General features: G+C 50.5%; 1 protein-coding gene across 1 annotated transcript in view; it reads left to right on the top strand.

Annotated features, from left to right (window-relative positions):
• Positions 1-2,599: 2,599 nt before the first annotated feature.
• RAB40C (RAB40C, member RAS oncogene family) overlaps positions 2,600-20,764 on the top strand; it is a 35,132-nt gene continuing 16,967 nt past the window's right edge. The window contains exons 1-2 of the mRNA XM_074919465.1: positions 2,600-2,679; positions 2,883-3,193. Of these exons, the coding sequence (XP_074775566.1) occupies positions 3,040-3,193 (154 nt within the window). The 5' untranslated portion in view covers positions 2,600-2,679; positions 2,883-3,039. The remainder of the gene's footprint in view (positions 2,680-2,882; positions 3,194-20,764) is intronic.

Raw genomic sequence — 20,764 nt, 5'->3', positions numbered from 1 at the left:
CCCTCACCCCAGAGCTCTGCCATCTCCCCTCCCGCTATGAGCATGGAGGGAAGAGCTCTACCATCTGCCTTCCCCAGGCTGGGCAGGGTCAGAGCATCATCCTCAGTATGAACTCACTGGAGCGCAGAGGGGTCCCTTGTCCCCAGAGCAGCAGGACAGGGGCGTCCTGCTGCCCCATGGGGCGCTCAGATGCGGCATCTCAGTGCTGAGAGCTTGTGTCTCAGCTGGCTGAGGACTGATGCATTCATCACTGCCTGGTCCCCAGCACTGCACATTCCCAGTCCATCACCTCCGAGGGTGGAAAATCCCCTTGGCTGCCCAGCCAGCGTGGTGGAGCTGCTTGGCCTTTGCCAGCTGCCATTTACCTGGTTTTGGTCCACCCCACTTCAGCCCATTTTACGGATTCCCCTTTGCCAGCCCCACTTTTGGGAGATTTTTGGCAGAGGAGTCAGTGATGGGGGTTATCCACACACCCGTGGCCGCAGCTGTCCTGGCCCTTTGCTTGATGGCAAAGCAGTCCCCAAGGGAGGAAGGTGAATCAGCCATGCAGTAAAAGACAGGTTTGGGCAGCAATTAATATTTTATAAAAGCAAGAAGTCTTGCTGCTGCTGCAACTTGAGGAGCGTGGGGCAGGGAGCAGAGCAAGAGGAGGAGGAGGAGTGGAGGCTGGAGGAAAGCAGAGCAGAGGAGCTGACTCACTAGCCCAAGGGAGGGCTGCCATGCTTCCATGCCACTGGGCAAGGCAAGACCCCCTGCTCCTGCGCTGACGAGCTGCAGCACCAGTTGCACAAACGCTGGGGGGGTCTCAGGCTCATAGAAATGGGGGAGGCAGAAGGGCAGGGGATCAGGGGGGCAAGGCAGGAGGAGCAGAGGGACCTAGGGCACTGGGGCTGCTGTACTGGGGTATCTCTGTAGCAGGGAAGGATGAGATGGATGCTGGTGACCTCCCAGCACGAGGCAATCGGGAAGGGATTCAGAACTGGGACAGGAGCAGAGAGGAGGCAGGGCGGAGGGAGGTGGGACCATGCCCAGGCCTGGGGCTGGGGGCTGCAGTCTGAAAGCTGGAAGAGGAACAAAGCTCACAAGTGCTGGAGCGTGGTGGGGCTGGGTGGTGGGTGCCATCCTGTCCCCCCATCACCACTTTCACGCTGCGCTGGCCCATCGCAATGGAGCTGAACCATTTGCCGGCATCTGTGAGGTCCCTGCACATCCCGGGCACGCCCCTGCCCTGGGACCTGCCATGCCACCGATTTGCATTTACAGCAAAAAGCTGTTTTCTGCAGAGCAGAGGCTCGTGCCCCAGCAGTGTCTTGGTGACGCTGGGAGGGACCCACCACCCTATGGTGGGACACAACCATCTTCAGTCCTCCTGTGGGACCTCCTCTGCCCCAGGGGAGCCACATCCAGGGCGGTTTGGCAGCGAGGCCAAGGGGAAGAGCATCCCCCCTCCACCCATCCCGTCTCCCTCTCCAGCCACGAGTGACACCAACCTGGGTGAGGTGGGGTCCGTGGACCCCTCCCTGGAGCTAAACCCCTCGGGCAGGGCAGGGGGAGCGGGGTGCCCGTGTGCAGGCGGGGGCACACCGGTAGGTGGGAAGAGGCTCCTGGCAGCCTGTAACGCCTCAGACCTGTCCGGAGCTCTCCGGCACTCGCAGCCGCTGGGAAGGAGCCGGAGGAGCCGCAGCATCCCTGCGTGCGGATGAGCATCCCCGGCGCTCGCTGGGCTGGGGCCCCTCACTCCTGGGAGGACTCATATCGTTTTAAATGGGGCTAATTGGAGGCAGACAGGTCGGGAACCTAATGACCTGCTTGGCTCTAAAAAGATTAGGCAGGATGCTTTGTTCGGCACAGGATTTGTCAGCGATGCCGGCAGGGAGGGCACGGGCACATTCCCACGGGGCTCCTGCGGGAGCGGCGCCTCGTGGAGCCGGGACTCCCGGAGGGCAGTGCCGGGCCGATGCCGAGGGTGGCCGGTCCCGGGGAGGTGCCGCTGGGGCGGGTATTGGTGCCGCAGCTCGTCGAGGCCCCATGGCCGTCCCTGTCCCCCGGGGATTCACTGGGCGTCATCCGTCCGGCCTCAGCACCGGCGGGTACCGGCTGGGTGCCCCCCATACCTGGGCACACGCCGGTACTTCAGCCCCTCCTCCCCGCGTCCCTGGATGCCCACCCCACACCGGCATGACCCCATAAATGGATGGCCCCCCCATGTCCACCGACCTGGATAGCCGCCAATCTGGGGATGCCCCCCCATACCTGGATGCTCCCACCCCACCCCTGGATGCCCCACGCTCCGTCTGGCCAGTCCCCCGCCGCGCCCCGCCGCGCCCCGCTCCGGACTCGCTGTCCCATCATGCTCTGCGCCGCCGCGCCCCGCGCTGCCGCGGCCGCCTCCCGCAAGGCACGCCGGGGCCTGTAGTCGCCATCTTACCCCGCCCGTCCCGCCGCCGGCCCCGCCCCTCAGCCCCGCCCTCCCAGGGCCCGGAGGGGAGAGTCGGGGCGGGGCCGGCTTTGACGGGCGCGTCGCTGAGCCTATGGAAGCGGCGTTACCGGGGCGCGGGGCGGGCCCTGCCGCCGCCTCTCCCTCGGCCTGGGCGGGCGCTGCGCGGCGGCGGCAGGCGGAGGCTGCGGCCGTGGTGGCGGCGGCGCGGCCCGGCCCGGCCCCGGGCGCCCGGCGGTGAGGTGGGTGTGCGAGTGGGTGTGCGGGGCGGCCCAGCCCAGCGCTGGGGCCCGGCGGGGCGGGTTGGGGCGGCGGGGCCTGGCGGGGCGGCGGCGCATTGTGCGGGCGGGCGCGGGGGCTTTGTCAGCGGCGGGGGGCGCTGAGGAGCCGGCGGGGCCGGGCTGCTTCCACCATCCTCCTCCTCCTTCTCCTCCTCCCGCCGCAGGTCCCCAGCGCGTCCCTCGGCGGAAGATGCGAGGCGAGGCGGTGGGCCGGCTGTGAGCTGCGGCGGGGGGAGAGGCCCGGTGGTGTCCCCGGAGCGGGGCCGGAGCCCCCCCTCAGGCCGGCGGGCGGCGGAGGATGCGGATCGGGCCTCCTCGCCGATGAGAGGGAGGATGGGAACCCAGGGCAGCCCGGTGAAGAGCTACGATTACCTCCTCAAGTTCCTGCTGGTGGGGGACAGCGACGTGGGGAAGGGAGAGATCCTGGAGAGCCTGCAGGACGGCGCCTCCGAGTCTCCCTACGCCTACAGCAACGGTAAGGGGGGGCCGGGGGGCAGCGTCCGGCCCGCGGCCTCGCCGGGGGAGCCCGAGCCGCAGCAGTGGCCCCTATGCAGCGGGCAGCAGCAGCAGGGACCCGTGCGAGGGGTCCCTGCCCGTGGGGAGACCGGCACTGCGGAGGGAGGGGTTGTTTTGCCTTTTTTTTTTTTTTTTTTTTTTTTTCCCCCCCATGAACTGGAAGCATAGTGTGGTTTATCAGGGGTTGCGTGGCTGGTAGCAGCAAGGCCACAGTTCTTGCTTAAAATCGTGAAGATCTGCAGGAGAATTTGGCCAGAGAGACGTCAGAGAGGTCGGTGTCTGATGTAATCAATCCCTGGATGTACAAGTCCCGCAGCGCGGCTGGACCCTTCCCAAGCAGAGCTCTGCCTCGGCGCCCTGCTCCTGCTCCGAGGGCCGAGCTGCCGGGGTTAACGCCAGGACCGGGCTGCAGCCAGAGGAAGCAGGGTCTGTAACCAGGAGCCTTATTTCCAGGCCAGAGCTGCTCTCACTTGGTAGCTGGCTACTGTGAGCGCAGCTTGGTCCGCCTCCTGCAAACATCAAGGTTTCTAATGGAGCCCATGACAGACCATTAACTACAGTGTCACAAGACCATAATTAAGAGCCAAGGAGTGGCGCTGTGCTATTTCCTGCGTCCCCTCGCTGCAGCTAAAGCGTAACACGACCTGGCAGGGTGCGAGTCCTGGGGTGGTTTTCAATCTGTCATCCATCCCCCCAGACTCCGTGCAAAATAATGTCCCCAGGGGCTCGACAGAAGTGATCCCATTCATGTCCTGCATCATCACTGCAGCCAACCCCAGGGCTGGAGCAGGTGGTGCTTAGTTTTGCCTGTAAGCAGGAGTCAGAGGGCATCGGGTGCTTCTCGATGCTCTATGTTGAAGATGGCTGAATTTAGAGTATAAAGGAGCGGTGTGGCTTGGCTCCTAGCTGCGTGCTTAGTCCTCGGAGCTACTACCAGCTTCATAGAAGCTGATGCAAGGGCACACCTGCTCCGCAGAGATTTACGGAGAGGTGGTGACTCAGAAGTCAGGCTGCTTGTGAAATGAGAGCAGCAAATTCTGGAACTAGAAGGCTGTGGTATCATTCATCTCCTTGGGTGTCTGGATGAGCTGGTGTGGTTTGCCTTCGAGGAGATGCTTGGCACTTTTAAGCTTCCCTGAAGAGAGTTTGTGTCTGTGAAGAACCTGTCTCATCTGGGAGCTGTAGAGCTGCTCCTTGGGGTTGGTGTTTACTAAGCAGAAAAGGATGAAGAGTGTAACGGAGTTGTTGTTTTAAGTGAACTGTTAAAGTCAGGATTGTCTTTTGATAGAAATGGTTTTGGCTGCTATTTGAAGCAGGCAATGCAGGAGTAATAAGTACAATTGCAAAATGAGTGTGCGGTAGGTTCTTTGATATATAGAAAAAACCCAAAGAACGGTGACTTTGGCTATTGCTATAAAAGCCTTGTCTCTGTACTCACTATAAGAACAAAATGCCACCATCTATCTTCTGGAAAAAGAAATCTCAGTGAACTAATATTTTCGGAACCTTCTCGTCTTCTGTGGGCAACTGGACCCATTCCTAATTAGAGAATTAGGTCACATCCTGTTTTTTCGCAGTAATACACACTCTGATAGCCTCTGCTTCTGTTGCTTCTGTGAAGCTACATGCCTTTTGGATAATCAGGGGGAGTAGCATTGAGATCTGAGTGAATTTGATACTGCTGATATTCCTGACAGCCTTGGCAATCAAACTTGCTCTGTCTCCGGCGCAGTTGGGATGTGCATACTGACAGGGCACACTTCTCCACTGGTGTGCTTTCGCTCTGCCCTGACAGAGACCATCCCCTGATGTGAAGGCACTTAAGATTTTTTGTGAACAGCTAGTGCCTGACCTTCTTTTTGACACGTGCCTGATGCTGTCCCAAAACTGCGACAGTGGCATATGTAGAAGGTCTGTTTGTAAATCGTCTATTTGTAAGTGCATCCTCCTCCTCCTCCTCTCCCAGACCCCACGTTCCAATTTGAAACAAATATTCTATCATCTACTACTTGTTTGATCTATCCAGAAAACAGAACTTGGTGTTATCGGTGTGAAATGCGGTATGCCTTAGTTGATCTTGTGATTGGGACATCTCATGTCGAGCTCAGATCCCTAACCTCCAGTGGGGAGGGGTAAAGCTGTGATGCCTGTGCTCTCTTGTCCCGTTGAGGTCTGCTGCTCTTACATGGTTGGCCAATTGCAGCTGTTTTGACACGGGTTTTTGAAATGCGGTGTAAAGTATATTGTCCTTTCAGCTCTGGGAAGGTTGTACCTTTAAAAATGACGCTCTGTAGTGTTACTGCTGCTCTTCTGCTGTACATGTGGCTTCTAGAAAAGGGTATGAGGGATTCCTGCCTTCTTTGTGGGCACCTGGGTGTTGGAACAGTGGGCAACCAAGAGATGAAAAAGCCCTTTTTCTCTCAGCATTGCTTTTGTGAGATGTAAGCAGCGGGCAGCCTCTGCTTGCTTGTGTCCAGTATCTGAGAGCCCTGAGTGCAGTCAGAGCTGTGTCTTTTTTAAAGCCTCATAGTTGCTTCTGTCTGTCCTTGGTCAGGATCCCCAAGCGGAAGCATTGCTTCTCAACACAGCCGTATAGCTTGGCACCTCGCACTAAATCAAGCACGTCTTAAATTAGACACTGCAGTTCCTATTGTGTATAGCAAGACCTTAGCAATGTCCTTTAAGTTGCTGTTAGAAATTCATCTGGTCCATATAAGTGGAGGTGGTTGTTACTCCCTGGATGCTCTTGGCCTTTGCAGTAAGAGACGAATGGTGCCCCTGACCATTGCTGCACCCAAGCTGCAAGAGCACTGGATACAGAGCTTCTGGTGACATCAAAACCAGCATTTTGAGGAGGAATTTGAGGTCCAGTTGTCACCTGTGTGTTTCTTAGTAGGTTCATGCTGAAGTTACTGAGCATGTTGGTCTGCGGGAGCACCACACCCAGCACTCCCTGTGCAGAGCAGGGAGTTGTGTCCTGTGACTGGATACTGTCACCTCCCATTCCAGGAGGGTTTGTAACTGAGTTGGACTTATATTACTAATATTTTGGCAAAAATGTGGGCTTTTGGGAGAACTTTATGGTTCGTTCTTCAGGACTTCCAGCATTGTTCTCCTTCCCAACTTTCACCCACCCCACTCACCAGATCTGCAGTGGTGGAGGTAGGGTGCCATTCTCAGAGCCCCATTGCTACTCTTAACACCTGGAGCACCTCACCCAAGAACTGAAAATCCTGTCTTTTCCCCAGATGCCCTCTCCTCTCAGCACTCGCTCATTTTCCCGAGGTACAGGGGGAGGGCTGCTCTGGACCCTGTGCTGCATGGCATGGCCTTACTTGCAGCTCCAGGTCAACTATACAGATCACTTGCCACTTCAGTGCTTAAATAGCCCACTTGGGGTCTGTCCTTATCCTTCCCCAAATAGTGAAGCAGGGCAGAAATATCTCTGGTTGCAAGGTGGTTTTGAACAATGAGATGTGGTGGAGCTGCGTGTAAAAGTAGGGGCGGTGTACGTGTCCTGCGAAAGGAAGACAAGGCTATTCCTCACCTGAAGGACCCATGGCCTTGTCACTACTATGTTATACATCTGCTCTCAAATATCTAGTTATTCGTGTGCTTGTGCTGAAATGATCTTGCAGAGCTGGTTTGTTAGCTTGCTTGAGAAGCCAGCCCTGCTCAGGCTGCATCAACACCGGGTGAGTCAGGGGAGGACTCCTTGCGCGGGAGCGCTCGGCAGGCACGAGTGCCATTGCTGCTGTATGAGACGGTGCCCCGTGTGCACCAGAAATAGGGCCGGGGCTGGTCTCACCACGCAGACATGAATGTGATGTGCTCCATCCTCACGTGATGAAGGGCTTTTTCTGTGGCAGCCTTCCCCCTCACCTGCTGCTGTTCCCATAGGAAAGGAGAAGCGTGTGTTAGGGGAAGAGTGGAGCGTGTTTCTGAGCAGATGGCTTTGATTGGAAGGGGGATGGATTTTTATTTTTTTTCTCTGTCCTCAGCTTGTATTAAGAAAGTGATGAGGATGAGGCTTTATGTCCATGCTCTGATCTCCTTTCAAAGAGCGTGTGAAAGCTAAAATGAAAGTCCTGCTGCAGGGTTGGTGCTGTGACCAGCCCTAATGCAGTGAGCCCCAATGCCTTGTCTCAACCCCATCCCTTAGCTGGGGCTTAGTGCCTTTATTCGAGCAGCATCCTTAGGTGCTCTGTTACCCACTGCATTCCAAAGACATGTTAGGAAAAAGACAACTTAAGTGCTCAATTGCAATAGCTACTGACGGGTTTTATGGTTCAGATAAAAACTGTATCTTTCCCAAGAGCATTTCCCCTGTAGCAGAAGTGCAGGGAATTCAGCTTTGGGGCAGGGGTGGTGACTGCACTGCAGCTCGGTGTCTGTGCAAGGAGCAAGGTCTGGGGCCGTGTGGCTTCATGCCCTTTCCCTGGCCGAGGGGGCAGGGAGAAGCAGCATTAGCGAAGAGCAGCTGAAGACACTGCTCAGCCCTTGGAGGTGGTCTGGATCCTCCCTGTCAGTGCTGTTTGCCTGGGGACCTCATAACTGCTGTTTAATTACCAGGTTATTTGAGTGACGCACATCTTTGGATGTCTTTTCCGTCTGGTTGTTTTTGTACAGCTGTCTAAATTTGGAGGTCCCTAAGCTGTCCCTTTCAAGTCTTTCTTTACAGCAATTACCCTTTCTGTATGTCCTGTGACCCCTCGGGCACCAGCATGCATGCAGAAACGTCACCTGTAAAACTGCTCTGCTTTGCTTTGTAGCAGTCTTCAAGTTAGTTACAGATGATCTCATGGTTGGCAAGTACCACAGCCGACATACGCAGGGATGGAGGAAAGGGGACGCTTTCTTTGCCTTGTCTTCCTCATTGCCACCGAAGGCATGCAAGGGGATGTTTCTTGATGCTTCTGCTCCTCGCCTGTCATGTTTCCAAGACTGACCAGGGAGATGGCCACTTGCTTCTGATCTTCAGCCTCTGTGTTTGCTGTCGTGTTTGGCTGGAGGTCCTGCTGCACTGCTGCAGTGTTTGCCACTGCTGGTTTGCTTTTCCAAAGCCTTAATGAAGCATGTAGCTGAGCAGTTCTGCTTTAAACCTCTGCAGCTTCTGTAGAAGGACCCCTCTCAATACCTGACAGCATCTAACCTTCTCCTCCTGAGCATACAAGAGACAGTTTCTGGGTGTACATGTGTGCCGTAAAGCCTCAGGCAGGGACAGCACTGATGTGGTGGCACCTTCTGTGCATAGATACGAGAGATACAGAAGTTGAGCATGGGCTTGAGCTTGCGGCTGAGTGCTCATCCCAGCTTTGCTGCTGTGTGTCAGGGCTCTCTTTGGCATCAGCAGGGAGGGAAACATTGATCCAGGTGCTGCTTTGCTGCTGCCTCCTCCTCCCCGCCTGGCCACGTGCTGCCGGGCGCGTTCCTGCTGTCTGCTGGAGCAGCGTTGTCCCTGTCGGTGGTAGACACGAGCCGTCCAGCTGGGCTGGCCTGCTGGTTCAGATGCTGCACGCCAGTGGAAACTGCTGTTTGTTTTCTGGCACGACTGTATTAATTGGAGTAATGTTTTATTTTGAGGGTTTAGAACTCTGATGTAAGGGAGATTGAGGCAAAATGTTGTTCTAAGTGCAGCCTTGCCATCACGTCCCTGTAGTGGCTGCAGAATTGATCTGCAGGGAATGCTTCAGCTGGCCCACACCAGTCATGCTGCTAGAAATCTCTTCTGACGGCTTACAGAGTGGAGAGTGGTTGTTGTAGCAATTCCCCACGTCTGCCAGCACTTGCATCAGTGTCCTTCAGGGATGTTCACTTCCCTGTCATCAGGGACACAAAACTGATCTCATCAGAGCAAGCTTTGGTGGAGAAACAACTCCAGCATCTCTTACTTCTCTGTCTTTTACTACTTTGTGTGAAAGATGTTTCCAAATATAAAGTGTTGAACCTCCATCTCTGATTGTTGTGGGACTAGCTAGCTGTAGCTTAAACTTAAAACAAAGCAAACAAAAAACCCCATCAAAAGAAAAAAAACAGACACCAAACTGAGTGCCTAGCAGGTTTTGATATCTTTAGCTCCCTCTCAAGTCACAGTTAAGGATGCATAGCACCCTAGGAGGGTTGATTTTTGTTGTGTTTTTCTAAAGCTGGGGAGTTATTCTGCAAAGTTCTCAGTTGCACTGGGCAGTTCTTGCCATCTCTAATCCCCTGTATAAAAGCTTTGCTTTTACATGGCTGTTAATGTGTTTCTGAGCCCTGAGTACACAAAGGTGATGTGAACTGAGCAATATAAATCTGAAATGGGTGGAATGTTCTTCTAATAAATGGGATTAAAAGTTTCTCTGTTATTTTTAAAAAGCGAGTAGGTTTTGCTCTATTGAGATCCTGCGATGGCATTGCCCACTTCTCTTGGTGTGTTTTTGCTTGGTTGTTTTGGTATATAAGCCGCATAGGAAAACCCACGGAAAATGTCTCCTCCTCCTCCGCCCCGTCTCCTTCAGCTTTTATTTCCAGCTGTTCCCTGGCATGTTTTCCTCCAGCAGCCTCCCTCTCTCGGAAGAGCAGAGCATCTTTCCCTTGCACTTGAAAATAGCTCTGCTATGAAGTTAAGTTTTGGAGCTGAGGTTTTATAACCTTGCTTTTTAAAATCTCTTTTTCTTTCCCTTTACCTTTCACCTTCCTCTGGCAGCCCAGGCTTGGCACAAAACAGAGAGTGATACAGAAGCATTATGTCATACCAGTCGCTATCTGATTGCAGGCAGAGGAGGAGGAAGGAAGCTCCAGTATGAAAATCTTCGGCTCTGTTTTGCTAAATGCTGTGAGCTGGGACTCACCCGAAAGAAAATTCTCCTGGACTGTAGAGGGTTGTGGCTCAGGGCTAAGGTCCCCCATCGAAAACGTCTTTTTGTTCCTGTAAAAGTTGTAGTTATCTTAAGGTTGCAACATCAGCTCAGAGATTGTTTGTTCCTATAGGGCTTCTGTTTGCTGAGAGCATTTCTACGTAGCCATAGCTTTTTAGATTTTCTTCCTCTTTTCTATCTCTGTCTCATTTCTATCACTCTATTGAGAAACCAGACAATATTATATCATTTTAAAACTACCGACACCTGTTCTATAAATATAACCCCTGAAGTGATTAATGTCCTGTATGTGCTGTGCAGTGCTGCAGCCATTTCAATATCAGGCATTGAATTTGGACAAAAAGCCTCATGAGATTCAAACAAACACTGAAAGGCTGTACTTAACTGGCAGTTTAATAGAAGGTGCTGTGCATCTTTGGAATAATCTCCTTGTAAAGAAAATGCAGATTTTAGAAGAATTTCTTTTTAGAGATGCCATTTTAACTTGTTTTCCAGCCCAGCTTCTGAGTTCCCTGGCCCATTTGGGGTTTTGTCATACCACTGTCCTGCCTTTGCAAATGACTGCTCTCTTCACATACCCGCAGTCATGTACGCAGAAATTACTCTGTCTTCTGTTTTCTTCTGTACCAGTTTTGACAGCAGCAGGCCATAGTCCCTTTTGCCTGTAGTTCTGGAGGCTGAGTGGACAGGAGACATAACTAGATGAAAAAAGCCCTGCCAAACAAAAAACCCCACCAAACAAAAAAAAACAAAACAAAACAAAAAAAAACACCAAAAAAACCCACCACCACTATTTTGCCAACTTAAATAACAGCTCTTGGGACAAGAAATTCTTTTTCTTACATTGTCAAGATGTTTAAGTAACTTGATGGTAAAATCCATACAGGAGACAGTTCACATATCTGTGCTATGGCATGAGGAGATGAAACTGTGGAGTTGATTTTACCTAATCTGAGAGCCTTATCTGTGCTGCTCACCATGCTAGCAAGTATGTGTTTGCTGAGAAATGCCTCCTTAGGTTGAGACATGCTTGTGTTCTTGTAGGTGTCATCTGTATTACAAGGTTAAAATTCAATACTTCCTCCCTATTTTAAAAATGCAAAATGCTGGCTTTCACCTGGTAGCAGCAAAACTTGTGCTTCCGAGTTTCTGCCAGGGTAGCTGGGGTGAGATCTTTGTCCTGCAACAGCTGTAGTTCAGGAGGAGGAGAGGACTTGGGAGGCTCCAATTTGAGCTGGTGTGAAGGGTTCGAAAACCTGATTTCAGGCTGTTGAGAACTGCTGTGGAGGCGCTGTGATGTGACATGCTTCATACGGGTGTGTAGAGGGGCGCCCGCTCTGCTAGCGGGGCCAGCTGATCCTTTAAGGGCAGGGAGGCACTCTGGAGTGCACGCAGCAATGTATTGTAGGTCAGGTCCCAGGAGAGTTGTTATCGCTGGAAACAGTACACCAAAATGTGAAACCAGTGTTAGCAGCTGTCCTGGTGCCTCCAGCGTGGAGTGGTCCCTTTCCAGCATGGGGCTCGTGGCCAGTGCAGCAAGACTGAAGATCCAGTGAAATTCTTGGTAAGTGGTCTCCCTGTAGCTGCTGTGGGAGCTGTTTAAGTACACACGCTCAGCAGGCATGTGGTGCTTAACCCGTCTGTGCCCAGCTGAAATGCTGTAGCCTTCTTTCTGAGCGTTTGGGTGTACAGCATCCATCTGGAGATGGCTGCAACATTGCTGTTGGCCTCCATTGCCTGTTGCAACGTGACCCTTTAAATGACAAAACCTGGAGATGCCAACTGGCATTGAGCAGCAGGGGGTAGGGAGGTGGCAGGAGGGGCTGTGGTTGTATGTCCCGCCGATCGGAAACTGTGGCCATGTACGTCTGGATCCACGTACGGGATCCCCGAGCAGGTGTGCAGCCCTAGGAGGGAGCCTGGCATCTGATGCACGTGGTGAGCACCTCAGCCTGGTGGTCATGCCGTGGAGGTCTGATGCTGTACAACAACATTGCCTATGTATTAACCTACACAATGCTCAGAAGCATAAATGTGGAGGGTTAACCTCTGCAAGGCTGGGATATCGAAGGTATTTTGGACAAATAATTGGGGTTTTTTGAGTGCTGTGGGTTGTCGGGTTTTTTGTCTCCAAGTGTATCTTGGTGTTTGTATGGTAATCCATCAACAATAAAGATCGTTATGGTGCCCTCTGATTTTCCTCATAGGCTGTCTTTGTTTCTGTGTGCAGCTGTATAGTTTTTATGGAGATCTGAACTGCAAAGCATGAAGAAACTCTTTTGTTTGTTGTCACTTCTGTGCATAAAATCATTCTTGATTTTCTTCTAAAGCACAAATCCACTTAACATCCCCAATTCTGGACTGACTTTTGACTGTTTCTGTGGTTTCCCGGGTATCCACTGAAATTGTTCGAGCTGTAGGAACAGATTTGCTTCTGGCTCCAGATGCCGTTTTCAGACGCAGTTGTCATCTTTAAATGAGCCCAGAACAGAGTTCCTCTGTGTGAGGACCACGTAGCTGCTGAAATGCTGCTGGGCTGTGGAGCAGGCAGTGGACAAATTAAGTCTTCTGCAAATCTGGGCTTCCTAGAGGTCCCCAAATGAGTGTTTTGCTTTTGACTGGTTACAAACCCAAACAAGCAGTTATTTGGTCAAGATCCTCAGCTACGAGTCCTTAGCTGTAGCTGAAGATGCCTGGGAACAAACTGACACAAGCAGCCTTTTTGTTGAAAGCTTCCAGTCTGAAATGAGGTGGATGCGAGTGAAAGATGGAGTATGTTTTTCGGGAGATACTCTACAAATTTGGATAACTTCAAACAATTGAAAGGTGTTTGTTCTCTCTCTGTTTCTATGTGTGCCTCTGTACGAGGTGCTTGGCAGCTTGTCGGCTGCATCGCGCGGAGCTGCCAAGCGGCGCAGCAGCTCCCTTGAGTTGGCAGGAGCTGGCGTGGCGTGCTGAGCTTTGTTCGGGGACGTGGGGTCCTGGCCGTGCGCGTGGGGCTCAACTCCTCGGCTCGGAACAGCTCAAACTCATCTGCTGCACAGTTAAATAATCGGAAGCTCCCTGTTACCTCCCGTGGAGTTGTGCAGCAAGAGTGGATTTTGTATTTGCTGTGTGAGCAGGAGATGACGAAGGCTTGAGCAGATGGCTTCTATCTACCCCTGTACCCCAGCCAGCACCTCGCGGGAGCAGCACCAGTCTCCTGCATGCCCAGTTAGAACTGAGGCCTCTTGATCCTGTTCCCAAGACGGCTGCACAGCTACAATGCAGGACAGGAGTGCAGCAGTAAAAGCATGTGCTTTGTGACCCTCAACTCCAGCTCTGCAGGCAGGAGCTGGGCAGGTTTTGCAGTGATATTGTTCAGGAACTTTTATCACCTTGCTTAAAACAAAGAAGTAATACTGCTGAGGTAAATGCTAGCACCAAAAGACACAGACCTGGGATGAATCCACCTTTGTTTTAAAGCATATGTTTTGTTGACCCCTGTTATTGATGGAAGTAATTTGTTGTTTGTCAATCTAAAGAGTAGGTAATTGAATGCATGACTCAAACTGATGAGCTCATGTGTTGTTTGGAAGGGATTTTTTCTGTGGCTTACAACTCTGAGCTGACTAGCTAAATTGCTGCTGTTAATGTGCTGTTGTACACACTTTTTAAGATCGGATGACTTCATCAGTTGTTATTTGAATAGCTTGAATTCAGTTTTTTCATCAGCAAGTGTTTATGTGCTCATACCACATTTTTTTCTGAACAATTTAGCATGACTTACAAATGACAGAGAAAATAAGTACTCCTGTAAGTTAATAGTAGGAGCTGCAGTGGAAGATAATGCACTGGTGATGTCTTCTACATATAGATGCTACTGCCTGTTTTTAAAATTATTTAAATCTGAGGTCTCAATACCCGTGTCTTTTGGTTCACACATTACTTGCGTGCTGGCCCAGGCAGCTGCCCTCTGCCTAGGAGTGGACTTGAGTGTTGGACTAATATGTTTAGTTTTTGCAAGCTGCAGTGCAAAACCTGTTTGCTTTGAATGTGCATTCAACAGCTGGCAACTCCTGGCCAGCTGTAATTTCTGTACCCATCTGCCTTGTTTGACTAGAAATGAAATAACAAGTCTTTCTATATCAGCTTTTGCCCACAAGTGAACAATTCTGAAATGAGTCTTCAGCCCTGACTGCTGCTTTACTCTTAAGCTGGTGAAGGCACACAAAAAAAAAAAAAAAAAAAAAAAAAACCACCAAGGCATTTTGAACTATACTCATAATATATCCTGGCTTCATATTTTGATTCTTGGAGCAACTTGTCTGCCTGAGTCAGTAGCTGTAGGTTGACATTTAATGACATCTCACCATAAACCGTTCTTAAATGAAAAGGTGCAGGATGTGGGATGCAATGAGAGGGAGTGTGTGAACATGGCGATGGGGGCTTAATAACCGTTGTCTTCTTGCGGGATATGATTCTGCCAGAAAATGAGTCCTGAGAGACCTCTGTCCACTTTGATTCAAGCAAAGAGTCTGTGGAGAAGCTGGTAAGTTTGTACAGTGCTGGCTGTGTTGCAGGAATGGGCTGTGAAGTTGTTTGGGAAGAGCACTGTCCCTCTTAGCCTGGCGCGGTGTAGAGCTCCCGGTACACCCCCAAAACCAGCCACTGGAGAGGGCGGCTGATGGGACCGCTACTTGGGAATAATACCCTGTGGGTGGGGCGTTATTTCACCCTGAAATCACCTGACGGGGAGGGTCGTGGTTGAGGCAGTGTTGGGAGCTGCTGTGCCAGTGTCCATGCTGTCCAAATTCCTGCCATCAGCTTCCCAAGGGAGTGCAGTTTGGTTATGGGGGTGATTGTAGTGGTCTGTGGGGTTTTTACATGCTGAAGCCTGGAAGTGGGAATGATGCTCTTATTCTGGAGCTGGTCTGCTGTTGTGTCCCACACAGACCTTGAGCTACTGCACCCACCTTTTGGCCTCAATTTTGTGACCTCCCAGCACTTCCCTCCTTTGTTCTTGCCGGCTTGTAGGTGAGGTCAGGACTTGGCTGGTTGTTGCTGCTTCTGCCTCTTCTCTGCACTCGGCAGGGCTGGGGGCATCCCCACTCGTTTGGTTTTGGGGAAATGTGGCACACCATCCCCTTGGCCTCTCTGTTATCAGGTATGCAGCAGTACTGCTGCCTCGTAGGAAACAATTACTGCTTTTCATCATTAACTTGCCCCTATGAAAATCTTGTCCAGGGTCAGTTTGCTGGCCGGTGCTGTTGCTGGCTGCTCTCCCCGTGTGCGTGGCACGCCGCAGTCACTCCGCTTTCTGAAGTAGCTGGGCAGCCTCGCGCGGTGCCTGCACACACAGGGGCAAGGCTTTCCATTTTAAAACCCAGCCATGTCAGTCATGGCTTAGAAAAGTCGAGGTAACATCTGTGACACACAGCCACTTGGTAGAATAAACAGTCATCTTTTGGGCACTGCTTGGTTATTGCTGGCATTTGGCATAAATTAATTTCTGCACTAATGGCTTTAGGCTGAACTTACTGGAGCACAGAAGGGCTCCAGTTATGAAATCTGTTGCACAGGCAAAGGCATGGTCACTGTACTGGGTTTTACACAGATTAATTGGTTTTTCCTCTTTTATTCCAGCTGGAAGATTGGCATGAGCCCTCTGGAGGGAGAGGGAGGGACCTTTCAGCAGCTCGCATTTTACACACACGCACAAGACAGACGACTGCTAGCTTACGTGATAAAAAGCTTGCCTGCGCATCCCCAGAAGTACACTGAGGGACTGTGGCAGGCTGGGGAGCCCCAGAGATACCCAGCCAGGCTCTGCCAGCCCTGCAAGTGGGTCTCAGAGGAGGGGGCACCCTGCCCAGACCCCTCCTGGGGCTGTCCCGGACACCCCAGCTGCCCGTGAGTCTGGCCAGTAAGGGACCACCAGGGAGGGGATGGGGCTCTTGTGCGTAATTAACATTCACCTGAAAATTCACAGTTGGCTGTGGTGTTCTTCCTGGCATCCACAGCATTGTCTGAACTGGTCATAAAGGTTTTAAATTAAATTTACCCATCTCTGCTTAGCCACAGCTCTTAGAGTTCTTGCTGCTAGAAGCTTCACTCCAGATTTGCTCTTAATGTTTTCCTTTCGTAAAAGGGAAGAAAATCCATTGACCCACTCTAAAGTGTTTCTAGGTGTTTATCTACTTCTGCGGCAGTAAAAACAGTCATTTAAGACCAGTTGCATACTGGGTGATTACGGCTTCTGATCCTTCCTTGTGTATTAAGTAAGGATTCCCACAACACTTGGCTCACAAATTCACCTCAATTTGTCTGTAAAGTCCACCACGCTGATTGGGAGGTATTCACAGTGCTGCCCTAGAAGAAGCAGAGTTTGCTTGATGCTCTTGACAGTGTTTGCCTGGTTTATAATCACAGCATGCCTTTAAATGTTTCAGGTATTTATTTGCCAGCTTCTCACAGGAACCTACATCACTTTCTCCCAAGGATCTTCTCAAATGCCATGCAGCACAACCAGCCCTTCATAGCTGGTTACTCAATTTTACTGTGAAATCTCAGCAAGTTAAATATTTGATGTGTATTCTCCTTTTTTTTTTTTTTTTTATTCTAGCCTTGTGCTTTCCCCTCTTCCCAGCAGTCACCGGTCAGTACGACATTAAACCTAAAAAACTTTAAAACAACCTTTTAAGAAGTTCTAGAACTTTTTCTGAACTCAGCAAAGCTGATGACCTATAGGAAAACAGAAGAGTCTGGGGGTGCTTTGAGGGAAAGTCCAGCATTTTCAGGTTTTGGCATGGTGGCTTAGGCTGTACTAGTGACAGTCAGAAATGAGGGTCTGTCACCAGGCTTGCTGGGCGAGGTGCTGCAGTGGCACGAGGAGTTTCTGGTGGCTCGTGAGCCAGTGTTAAAATTTCCCAGTGGAGCAGAGTTTCTCTAGGGGTGCTGACAGATCAGGCACATCTCGCTCTTCAGTCCTCCTCTGAGGACTCAAATGCTGTGGTTATTAGAAGAGTTGCAGAAGCCACTCTGGCTTAATTATGTCTATAGATGAAATAACAATCTGCCAAAAAGCAGCATTAGTCAGATAGATAAACAGAGTCTACTCAATTTATCTTATTTTCTTATTTATATAATGCATTCAGTGAAGGATTGGCCTTGGCACATCATCATTGTACACCTCAAGGTTTGCCTATTAACCTTACATATCACTTTGTAAATGAATTGGTTGACTTCCTTTGAATTATAAATAAATGAAACCCAGTTTAATTTTTTTTTTAAAAGGAAAGAAAAAAGCTGAGGTAGTGTTATACAGCACATGTCTATAAGCTAGAGGAACTGATTGTATTTTTAATAAAGTTCAAATAACATGCGTTGGTTTTTGTTGTGGGTGGACTAACAGAAAGTGAGGTGGTGGATTCCAAGCTCCCACAAGCAGAAGACAATTCATTTAAGAAATGAGGTGGCAAAAGCATCTTTGGCCAATCTGTTTCATGCAAACTGTAAATGACTTTAAGTGATAAATAGAGTATCTCTTGGAAGGAAAGCAAGCTTGTCTTAAAACTATATCAATGTTTCACTTGAGTGCATTGGTTTTTTTTTTTTAATTTTATTTTCCACTGGGAAGAGATTTTTGATCGTCACCTGGATTGTCTTCTGCCCCAGATTTGTGAATAAATTATGTTCTTAAAGACACTGCAGATGCAAACTGGCGATGTTGCTGCCAGCCTCCTGCAGCCCAGCCTTCAAGGAAGGTCACAGGAAAACCTGATGGCTTGCTTTAATGTGGGCCAAGCCTCTTCATCCCCCTGTTGCGGAGTGAGTCCCGGCTGTACCTTTTCGATAGTTGTCTGGGTGCAGTGAAGCTGTTAGTTGGGGGTTGGATCATTAGAGCATCTCTGGAGGAAGACATTTAATTTGGACCAATAATCTAAAATGCAGTATTGGCTCTAACATCACACTGAGAGCTGGCACTGCTCTCACCCCAGCACTAAGTGGGGATCACCTTGGAAAGCTAAAGGGGGAAAAAAGCACATGCTGCTCTTACTACTGTAAGGTTTTGCTCAAATCTGCCTTCTTAAGGGGAGGCAACCCTTCTGGTCCCCAGCCCAGGGGTTAGGACAGAGTCATCTGGAGAGTGTGCAACTGCAAGATTTTCTCTTTCTCTAAAACAAAGACCTACACAAAGCCAAGAAACTAATGTGCTTACAGTAGTAAATATTTATAGAGCCTTGCTCACTTGTGCTATTGAAAGCAATTTTCCTGAGATACTAATCTATTTAAAGGGAGAGCCCAAAAGTAGCATGAAATGTTTGCCTCCCTTGTCTTTCTACCTTTTCCAATGCAACTTCTAGTTCCATGTATCTGCTGCGTCCTCCTTTGGTGTGCTGCAGCACATGCAGATGCAGTTCAGGGACTTGGCGGAGCTGAGGGATGCCTTTCTCCAGCCATGAATTCCCAAAAGCAAGGGGGACTGATAGCCTGATACAAAGTAGTATCAAGTGCTGGAAGAAAATTTTCATTTCTCTTGGTGGGGTTTTACTTTTCCTATTAGTATCAGGTATAATCTTTTGGGTGAAAGTTTTAACTAAGCTAAGGTTGGGGTGGGGGTTTTTTCAGGTCATATTGATGCAAAGTGTGCTGTGCTCTGCATGAGTAATGTGGAAGAGGTCAGAGTTTCTTATAGCACATCCTGTGTATTCCCATGGGAAAATGGCTTGCTTTCTTAGGTTTTCCTTATACCAGTTGGCAAAAGAAATAAAGGTTTGGAATTCCCTGGAGTCTTGCCCAGGAGTGTGAAACCTGGCTCTGTGGAGAGGAATCGGGTGTCTGGCATCAGGCTTGGTGACAGCAGATCACTTTGCGGAGTGCCCTGTGCCAGGTCGGCTCGCTGCTCAAGAAGAGGGGTTGAGATGGCGTCAGCGTAAGTAGGAGTCTAAAGCAGGACTGGAAAAATAGCAGAGGAGTCGGCCTGAATGCTAAATTAGAGAGAACAGCCCAGACTTGTTTTCCAAGCCTCATTCATTTTGTTGCATCATGCTAGATATTGGTCAAGAAAGAGATCAGTTGATATAAAATAAGCTTTAAACAAGGCTGTTTTCTTTTCCCCCAGTGCTGCGTGCCCCGAGGGCCGGGCAGGGTTGCGGAGGCAGCTGCTGGCAGCGAGTCGGCTGGTTTGGTGGTGCTGCCTGTGCCGCAGGAGCATCGCGTGGGGTTTGTAGCAGCGCATCCCTTCCGGGGGATGAAAGCATGTTCTGACGGAGAATAAATGTCAGTCTCAAAATGAGCTGTACTTGGCTGCGAGCATAGGTGATGCTCAGGTGGGGGAAACCCTGTCAACTACAGAAATCAAATTTTAAAAACTTCCCTTAACTTACTGGCCTCTGAACTGACAAGGCAGATGAGCAGCCCTGGCGTGGTAGGGCTGGGGCTAGCAACCTCTGTGCCTGGGTCCTTGGGATGGGGGGGAAGCCAAGGCTGAGCTTGAGCTTCAGGCTAGGCCTAGGAAAGCGAGCTGGGCTGCTTGGCTTCCTTGTCAACTGTAAATGGGAGGAGTATTGGGCTACAGCTCAGGAAACTGCCATGTGTTATTGGGACTAACATAGCAAGGTACCAGCTGTGAGGTGGCCAGTAGCCATGTTAGCTGCTGTGGTGAGTCCTGTGATTTTAAGGGCATCTCTGAGGGATGCAAGATTTCTAGCACCAGTGATCCGTGGCTGTCCTGAACAGCTACAGGAGAGCTGTGCTTGTGAGCTGTGTCCTGCTCAGAGTGCTAACCAGCGGAAAAAAACAGACCAAAAGGAAAAATTACGTTGCGTGCAAGCTTTAAAGGGAATCCCTTTGAGCTGTCCTGATCCACTGAATGTTTATGGAAGAGAGAAGATGAAATTTCTCTAAAATGTTGTACTTGCAGTTTTGGTCCTTATCAGTGAGCTTGTAGGTAGAGTTTGCTTAAAAACCTGTTGTAAATTTAGTCCCTAGTCCCAGTTTGGGTCTATGCAAGTTAAAAAGTGCATCACTTTTCTCCAACCTGTGTTACCAGATACTGCTTAAATGCTGACTGTAACTTAGAATGACAGGTCAAAACAGCTTTGCTTTTAACTCAAGAGTATGTGAATTCCTCAGGACAGTTCCATAGCAGTGCTGCAGGGGTGCAGTCCTCAGGATCCTTTACCCTTCACCTCCAGCACAAGGTGAGAAGTTCTGCACAAAGACACAGACTGCCCTGAGGCCAGTCAGCAAAACCGGTTGACTGGCAGCTGTCTGGAAACGTAAAGTGAGAGATTTGGTACTTTCCTTTCTCTGTGCTTTGGCATTTGACGTCAGGTGTGGTGGGCAGCACGTGCCATGGTGAGCTCTATTAATTTCCCACACAAACGATGGGCTGCTGTCCCTGCCTGTCCTCTGGGAAGGGATCTGCAGGGGCAGGTACAACCATGCACCTCATGCTTCCTCCCTTCATCTCTCATACCTTCTCTTCTGAGCACAGGCATCACTGTGAAGAACATGAAGGACTTCTACTTTGCCTTTTTATTGTCCCTGAGCAGCTTTGGAGCAAGGAGCAGTTGCAGCAGGAGCTCAGGAAATTTTCCAGTGCTGTTTTCTCCTGGTTGCCCACTTTGGTCATGGCCATATTGTTCTACCCAAAGACCAACATTGCTGGTTTGAAGTATGTGGTG

The sequence above is a fragment of the Athene noctua genome, chromosome 15, assembly GCF_965140245.1.
Source record: "Athene noctua chromosome 15, bAthNoc1.hap1.1, whole genome shotgun sequence".
Taxonomy (NCBI): domain Eukaryota; kingdom Metazoa; phylum Chordata; class Aves; order Strigiformes; family Strigidae; genus Athene; species Athene noctua.
The sequence above is the reverse complement of the archived record's forward strand: the minus strand, read 5'-3'. Positions and strand labels throughout refer to the sequence as shown.